Genomic DNA, 9,444 nt, shown 5'->3' on the forward strand with positions numbered 1-9,444 from the left:
TTACTTTCTTTTTTGGTTTTCTATTCTTTTTATCTAATTATTCATGAGTGAAGAGGAGACCCACCATCTTAAGTTCTTTTTTATTTTTTAAATTCATCCAAGTATGCTAGTGAGCAGAACCATAATCAAGCCTGCAATGAGCTTGTAGGATCCATTAGAGAGCTGAAACTACAAGTTTGGATTGAAATTGCTAATTATACACTGACTGTAACCTTACTGTCTAATCACATCTCAGATAATTTTTTTTCTTCTTATTACAACACCCTATTTTATGGGATTTCTGATGCTAGGGATCCCATGTTTGATGAGATGGGATGAGAAGTCACATGCTTACCTTGGGGGTGGGGGGTAAGTGTTTGTGCACCATTTGGCTTTTTCAGACTTTTGGTAGCCAAATGTCCAGCTTTTGGACAAGTCATCAAACATAGCCCTGGAATTGCAAAGTGGCAGTTGTTTCTCTGATGTGGACAGGTTAAATATTGTACACAATCAGAGCTTCGGCATGGCTTAATTGGTTAGGGTTGTTCTTTGCAATGCCAATCTGAGAATCCATCCCAAAGCAAAAGGCCAAAAACAAAGAGTTGCTGAAATTCACATGTTTTTGTGTGGATAGTTTCTAGCTCATCTCAGGTGGGTCTCTGATTGAAAGTTCTGCATTAAACATATTGAGTCCATATGCTCAAATGCATGTTGCCAAGCAATTTTTTAATTCGTGATGAGTTGGATCATGAGGAATGGAAAGAAAAGCCTATGAGTCACTACTTGTAGAAATTTGCAGGCCAGTGCTTATAATTTGCTCTGCATAATTTTTATCAGATTTAGAGACATTAACATACTCCATAACACTCAACCTGTATCACCTCGTACCAGGCTTCATTTTTCCTATAAAGAGACCTGTTGTGGCCAATCCCAAAGTGGGCCGATTCCTCCGGGTTTGGACCCTTTGGGCTACGGTCTCTTAACAGCTCTTCAGAATCAGTCCACAAATCTGAGCGACAGAATACAAGACATCATACCCTCAACAAAGACAATATTAAAATTGAAAACTAATTCATCACAAAAAGATCTTATACTATTCGAACATTCCTTAAACCTTAAGCTTTAATTATTGGCCTGGTTAAATTTTGTTTCGATAGTGAACTGAAGTAGCAATGCTGGGTTGCAACTTATAGCTAGTAAAGTTTAACTAACTGCTAGTTAAATTTTGTTAATGAACCCTGAGCTGAAGCAACTTACCTCTGTATGAGCAGTTGTGTGGTGATCCAAACTCGAACAAAATATTTCCGTACAATCTCAACCGGAATTGATCAGAGTCAACCACTATCAATACCAGTAAATTTGAATCGACCGGTTCGTATTGGATTCATTATGTGCAACACAAGGAACCCTCAAAATGAAGGAAATCCAAGGTTCCTGCTCAACTCTGTTTTATGCTGGAGAACCATAATTAAAAGAGCAACTCAGTGCACTAGGCCAACTGCAGGGTCTGGGAGGGGCAAATGTACACAGCCTTACCCCCTGCTTTATAGGAATTATGTCTGATAACCATAATTCAAAATAATTCAAGATAGGAGATTTTAACTAACTTTTAAAAAATTTCAAAGAAGGATTCTTGCAAAACAGTCATGTCAGATCTCATTTATAAACAACCTTTAAAAGAAAACATGGCTGTGGTTTTATCATACAATCCAATGTCCAAATTTGTTAAAAAAAACATGGAGAAGCCAGAAAGAAACATAAGAGTTACATCACAAGAATGGGAAAGTACTCTGGCATACCATGATAAGATCCTATTTTTATGGTAGTAATTGAAAACTAAGGACATCTCAAGTGGAACTGAAAACTAAGGACATCACAAGTAGTAACTGAAAACTAAGGACATCACAACTGGAACTTTATTAAAGAAAATCAATTAAAGGAAAGAAAAAGAAAAAATATTGTACCCCTGCATCCCCTAGACAACACCAACCTGATTGATGATACATACATTAATGGGGAAAGAGGGGGGAAAAAAAGAATGAAAAAGAAAGAGAAAAGCTACATACAAAAGGAGAATTAAACAAAAGAACAGCCAGAGGAAACAGGGCTTATGCTCTTACAGAAGGGCTGTTAAAGGTGAGGTACTAAAGATTGGTTTATCTTTGATAGCATTTGTGCCAGAAGTACTGCTACTGCTTTTTCTCCTGGGCTTCGCCTCTCCGAGCATTGTTATAACATCTCTCATTGAAGGTCTGTCCTTTGGGGACTTGGCAGTACACAGAAGTGCGATACGAAGGACTAAAAGCATCTCTTCTTGAACATGTTTGCACTGACTACCTATGCTTTGGTCTAGTGATTCTTCTAATGCTCTGTTGTTTCTAATTTTCCCACGAACCCATTCTACAATGTCAATAGATTCACCAAACTCAAGGTCTAGGGCCTTTTTCCCAGTAAGAAGCTCCATAAGTACAACACCATAGCTGTATATGTCACTTTTTTCATCTACCTTCAGTGTGTATCCATATTCTGCCATGGTAGAATGAGAAGTCAGAGACAAAACTATCATAGAAATTTAAGAATCATTATGGAGTTAGTGATTGTTTTCTGTGACTAAAACATTATCATATCAATTATTCAATCCAATCTATATAGTTTAGTAATGTTAACATTGAATGGTGGATTCCTTTCACCTTCCCCTGCAATTTACAGTTATTGTTGATTATATTAAGATGATTAGTAAAATAGAGATTGTGCAAAACCAAACATGCATATCTATTAAAAATTTAAACTAGTAATGATGGTAGTATGAGAGCCTAGATGGGCTAAATAGTTGGGTAAAACAGTTACTATAGTGTGTACTGTACTGTTAGAGAAAAAGTGATAAATGATGAATTAATCTTAGGTAAGTTGATACTTAGTATACATAGGAACTCACCAGGAGCGATGTATCCGTAGGATCCGGCGACCATCGATACCGTCTGGTTCTTCTGAACCATAATCTTTGCCAATCCAAAATCAGCAATTCTTGCCTCTAGATTTGCATCAAGCAATATGTTGTTAGACTTAACATCTCGGTGGATGACTGATGGGTGGCAGTCATGATGGAGGTAGGCAAGCCCATGGGCGACACCGACGGCGACATTATATCGTGACACCCAGTCGACTAACAATTTGCCGGCCTGTTTGCCATATAATGCCTCCCCAAGGCAGCCATTTTGCATGTACTCATATACCATCATCACATTAGTGTCATTGTGAACATAGCCCAGTAATCTCACTATGTTCCTATGTCGAAGCCTTCCTAGGAGATTCACTTCTCTCACCATATCATCAGTGCTTCCTGCCTCAATATCTATATCAGCTCCTGACCTCCACAGCTTTTTAACAGCTACAACTGTATGTGGCCGTTGAATCTCTGCTTTGTAGACTATCCCAGTTGCACCCATACCAATCACATTTGATTCCTTAATACATGCTACTATGTCATTACTTGTGAACCCAAGTCTCTGAAATGCCATCAATCTCCAAGGCCACTCTCCATTGCCTATATCGAATCTATCTCTGAAGCAGCTTCCATTGAAATACCATGTCTTGTACAACTTTCGTCCACCAAAAACTGCAAACCCAATAGCGAGAACGGATGAAATTCCGATAAGCCATCCTGCAATTATGTGTTTGATGTGCATCATCCTTCTGCTTGACGATTTTGTTTGGTAGCTTTGAGAACATGGAGGGAGAATCCCACCACAGAGACCAGCATTGCCTGTAAGATCATCTGGGCTTATTGTCCTCAGAATGCCATTTGTGGGAACAGGACCCTCAAGCTGATTATGGGACACATTGAGCATCTCTAAGGCTGGTGAGCTACCAAAGTTATCTGGTAGCATACCAGTAAGAGAATTGTTGGACAGATCAAGAATGGCTAATGTGGGCATCATTGCGATTTCTGTTGGAATCTCTCCTGTAAGCTGGTTGTTCCCAAGGTTCAGATTCACCAGCTTCTCACATGAGGCAATACTTGCTGGAATGCTTCCGGTGAGACGGTTTGCTGATAGATCAAGCACGGCAAGGTTTGGGCAGTCCTGGAATTGATCTGGGATTTCACCTTCCAAGTTATTGTTGGAAGCCAAGAAATTTTCAAGATTTGGTATTGAAAGAATGCTGGAAGGAAGAGATGATTGTAGATGATTTTGGGAGAAGTCAATGAATGAAAGTGACATTGATGAGGAGATGTCACCTGGTATTTCACCAGTGAGACTATTGTTGGCTAACTCCAAACGTTGAAGCTTCTCAAGCTTTCCTAGTCCAGGTGGAATGGTTCCAGAAATAACATTGTTTTGCATCCTAAGTCGGATTAATGAGAGACATGATGATAGTCCAGTTGGGATTGGACCTGAGAATGCATTGTTGAAGAGAATGAGTTTGGTAAGGTTGTTACCATTGCATAAACCAGGAGGAATCTCACCAGAGAATGAGTTTGATGATACATCCAGCCATTGCAGTGATGAATTCTGCCCAAGGTTCATTGGCAGAGGACCTGTCAAAGAATTGTTCCAGAGCTCCAGGACCTTCAATTGTGCAAGATCACCGAGCCCAATCGGAACTGAACCTGTCAATTGGTTGCACATCAGATTCAATAGTTGAAGATTCTTCAGATCAGCTAACTCAGCTGGAATTGCTCCCGAGAACTGGTTATTGGAAAGATCCAATAACTCCAACGATGTAATGTTCCCAATTTGGGGTGGAATCCTTCCCTTAAAGTTGTTATTGTATAAGAACACTGTTTTCAGTTTCTTCAGCTTTCCTAATTCAGCTGGAATCTCATTGCTGAGACTTCCAACCGCCAAGTCGAGATACTGAAGATTGGTGAGACTACCAAACTCTGCTGGAAGTCCACCTTCAAACCCATTGTATCCAAGAATGATAGTCTCTAGTGATGAAAGCTCCGCAAGCTCTCCTGGTATTTGCCCTGTGAGGTTGTTACCTGAAAGACCAAGGAACTTCAATTTCTTCAAATTCTTGAAAGATATAGGGATCGAACCTTCAAAGAAGCTCCCTCTGAAATCTAGGCTCTCCAGTGATGTCGCATTTCCAAGGTCTTCAGGGAGAAGACCTGAGAAGTTGTTGCTGGATGCATTGACAATTGCAAGTCCTGCAAGTCTGCCAAGACCTGCTGGGAATCCACCCATGAAGTTGTTCTGACTGGCATCAAAATACTTGAGTTGGGTAAGATTGGATATAGATTCTGGCAACAATGATGAGAACCCGTTGCAGCAAATGTTGAGGTCAGTGAGACTGTGTAGCCATTGGATGTTATTGGATACACTGCCACTGAGGTTCATGTTGGAGAGATCAAGCTTCTCAACAGCACCATTAGAGTTGCACCAAACTCCAGTCCAATTGCAGTGGATTGAGTGATCTGCAGACACACTGGTTGGCAGCTTCCAGTCTTGGAGGTGTTGCATTGGATCGATAAGGCTCTTCTTTATCGATAATAAGGCCGACACTTCATCGTTTGATACAACAATGGGCGCCGTCTCTGTGATCAAAACAAGAGAAAGGCAAATATAACAGAAGAAGAACAGCAATTGGGTCTGCATTTCCATGTTCTTCTCCTCTTTCTTTCTATCTTTAGTTTTCAGCCATTCTCATTACTAAATCACAACAGGAGATTAGAGAGGTATAGGAGGTAGTGGGTGGGAAAGGAGAGACTGATATACAAGGAGAGAGGTCTGAGAAGATTAATGCGAGTTTGTGTGATTAAAATATGGGATTAGTTTTTTGTAAGCTCGTGAGATCTTGGGTTCTGCAACAGCTGTTACTCTTCATCTAATGACTGGAAAGCTTTGGATTTATTGAAAACCATCCTGACATTAAACATGGAGAGAATGTGTCCAAGTTTCTCTTACAATTTTTTATCATCTGATTCTTCTCCTTCCATGATCATAGTCAACCTAAATGGCTAAGTGGGTAATAACAGTAAACCCCCTTTTTTCGTTTAACTCCTTTCTCTTCTTTTTGTCTACCTAAATGAGAATTTTAATCTGTTAAATTATAATTCAGAAGTTCTGAAGTAATGCTAGAGCATATATGTTATGTATGCCTCTAATTCTTGTACCTGTTTTGAAGAATGACGGTGATCCAAATGGAATTTTTTCTGAGATCTGTGATGTTAGCGGAGGGCTTGGGACCCGATGGATAGACCAGATCCGATGGAGGAGTATTTATATTCTTTATCCGCTTTCTTGTAAAGAGAGTGAGATTTGGGATGTTTCGATTTAGGGTTTATGGGAGAGAGCAACATTATCGTTTCTGGGAGTTTTTGAGAGATCTCCATGGTAACTTTCTCCAATTTACATAGTGAAACATTTTCGCCTTCGCCCTTTGTGAACCATATTAAATCTCTGTGTCATCTTGTTCAGTTTTTCGTTTTTGTTCGTGTTTTATTTGATGCTTGTTCTAACAATATATGTGCTGCACCAATGTAAATTTGCTCTTCTAACCTCCACTACTTAACATTACTCACTCAGGGACCCATCAATAATGGATCTTTGGATCAGTAGCTCACGCCAAAGGCTCTTATTTGTAGATAAATTATGCCCCACACATGACTGTTTCTTCCACATGGTATATTTTTTCTTCTAAAGTAGAGGTTTAAAGCATTATATATCCTAATTAGATTGAATATATAATCATTACCAATATAAATATTTATACATTGGTGAGGAATCCAAAGTAACTACATGGTCAAATGATGCAGAGGAAGGACCTGAGCTTCCATGCTAAGAAATAGATGAGTTACAAGTACAAGGAAGATCAACTGTTGCAGGCAAATGTCATTTTACAGCATTACCAATGTAATCAAGATTTGGACATTATCAAGTCTAGGGAACAACCAACCTTTCAATCATAGCAAAAGTTATTCAAGGGTGAAACATCTATTATTGAACGGTCATTTACATTAGTGGACTATATTTAGGGATGTAAATGAATAGCGGAAATCCGTTTCTGTATCTGTGAACGTATTCGTTTAGCACTATCCGAATTCATTTGAAAACTAAATGGATACAGATAGGCTATAGCTATCCAAAAAAGGTATATTTACATGTAAACGGATAAAATATCTGATCCATATCCATGTCCGTTTACGTTTAGCACTATCCGAATCTGTCCGAAAGCTAATCAGATGGGGATGCGGATATAGTACTATCTGAGCCGAATCCGATCCGTTTACATCCCTAATTATATTTACTCTTAACCCATGGAATATTTTAAACACACTCAGCAACTAAACTAGCCAAATTAACTAAGTATATATATGGATTATTTTAAGTCATACAAATATAGAAAACACACTAATCTTCCATTAACTAGAAGAATATGGATAATAAAGTGAGTTAGTATGAAAGCCAAACATTAATGAGCAAAGCCGAATCTATTCATGTTAAAGGGTACAACCAAATTAGAAAGAAACCAAATTAACTGAAATTGTTTAGTGTTGTTAGTACAGTGAGAGGAGAGATTAGTGGAAAGGAAGCAAATTTATGAAAGGTGTTCATCAATCATGGAATGGTGGAGCCGTGGAGAGTTGAGTTGAGCCCACCAACCGCCACTCTTCATAAAGAAAAAACTGCTTAATTTCACATGCACACATGTGACCCGGCGCATTTTAAAATGGGAGAGGAGTTTATTGTCTCTATTTCTTTTTTCATTTTTTAAAATGGTGTGGTGTGAGCCATGGAGGCCATGTGAAGGGGCAGCTTCGTGGGGAAGAGGCTTCAATCATCATTATTGGAAGGTACACTCACTATTGCCATGGACGAAGCTGCTTCACCTGAAATATATATATTTTTTTATGTTATCCTGCGCGCATTTTCGAATCCATGTTAGTGAAGGATAGGTGCCACCACATGGTTTTTCCTGGTTTCTGCTAATAATGCAAAGTGGGCTTCTCTTATGAACGTTTAATCATTGTGAAAGGGTGTGGTGGTTGAAATATGGGAATCGATTGAGAGGGATCCAAAGACAAAGAGAAATGCGAGAACTCAGATGCCTATATTGGATACATGTGCAACGGTGTGGGACCCACTTCTGATTGGGGCCCACACGAGGGGTCCCCCTACTCTGTGGCTGTGGGTGTGGGAGTGGGAGGGTGACTAGCGGTTTGGTGTGGAAATGGTGAATCCCAAACCAAATCAATAAGGTATTAGTTTCTTGTATTGGTTGTTATTGGTTGGTTTCGATTTTGGTTCGATTTGGGTTCAGTTTAACATATGTATTTATACAAAACTATGGAAAAATATACTTTTTTAATTGGTTTCGGATTATTATCGGTTTCTTATCGGTCCGGTCTGGTTTTGGTTTGGATTTGGGTTCTTTTAGTTTCCGATGTGGTTCAGGATAGTAATACCCAAATCCAAAATCTATCTAATAATGCAACGGTACGATTTGGTTCAAGCCGGTTTATCGGTCTCACTTTTGACACCCCTATTGGGACTAACACTGCCATGGCCGATGGGTCTCACTTTGAGGCTGTGTTTGTCTCTCTTAGAAATGAATAGGAAAAGAAATAATTATAATAAAAAAAAAATTCTTGCAAAATTTATAAAAAGAAATAAAACAATTTCAAACATTTCAATCATTTTCAATTCATACCTTTTTTTTTTCTTTTTTGGTAGAAAGAATCATTTTCAAATCATACAATAGGCAATAGGTTTCGTACACGGCTGTGCATGGTGCATGATCATGTCATCTACCCTTGGATGGGAATTAGAAACCGTATACTATACATGGTCATTCCCATCTAATGGTTAAAAGTACAATCGCATATCATACACGATCGTGTACAAAAACCTCCGCCATACAATATATGAAGTACTTGAAGCAATTAAGTTAAACAGTTCCAAGGCCAGCCATCAAAATCCATGTTTTATAGAACACCGACCTGCCTTATTGTTGCCTTATAAAAGCTTCCATTAATTTATTAACGGCATGTTAAAGATATATGGATAACATTATATATGAAATGGTAACTGCGATTGAAATTAAGTTCACTATTAATGGCGATCAAATGTGGATCTTCACGCCACATTGTGTGTGTGAGTATGGTGTGTGTTAGGGCTGCAAGTTTGGCTCTATCGGTCCGAACCCGCCTTGGCCCGCCTTGAGCCCGAACAGGGCCTGGGCTAAGATTTCTGGCCCTGAGGGCGGGTTAGGGCCAGAAATTCTTGACCCTGAGTCAGGGTCGGGTCAGGATTGAGACCTCGGGCTCAGCCCAACCCTGATGGCCCTGAAGAAAATTCTTTATTTATTAATTAATAGAAGGTATTATAAATATAAACAGTTGTGTGGCGCACTTGGTAGTTTGTGATGCATAAAAATAATTACTATAAGGAGGTCTTAGGTTCAAGCCTCCTCTTTCACATCTTCCCTACGCTTGTTATTTTAATTTACTTATTGCAGGGC

The 9,444-nt window shown here is 39.1% G+C and overlaps 1 protein-coding gene across 1 annotated transcript; it reads right to left on the reverse strand.

Moving 5' to 3' along the window:
* Window positions 1–1,961: 1,961 nt before the first annotated feature.
* Window positions 1,962–5,927, reverse strand: LOC122653711 (MDIS1-interacting receptor like kinase 1-like). The gene is made up of 2 exons (XM_043847646.1): window positions 2,915–5,927; window positions 1,962–2,505 (listed from the first exon to the last, which is right to left on the reverse strand). Exons 1-2 carry the CDS (start codon window positions 5,583–5,585, stop codon window positions 2,096–2,098), a joined length of 3,081 nt encoding a protein of 1,026 aa, XP_043703581.1. The 5' UTR covers window positions 5,586–5,927; the 3' UTR covers window positions 1,962–2,095.
* Window positions 5,928–9,444: the final 3,517 nt, after the last annotated feature.

This window comes from Telopea speciosissima, chromosome 3 (genome assembly GCF_018873765.1).
Source record: "Telopea speciosissima isolate NSW1024214 ecotype Mountain lineage chromosome 3, Tspe_v1, whole genome shotgun sequence".
Taxonomy (NCBI): domain Eukaryota; kingdom Viridiplantae; phylum Streptophyta; class Magnoliopsida; order Proteales; family Proteaceae; genus Telopea; species Telopea speciosissima.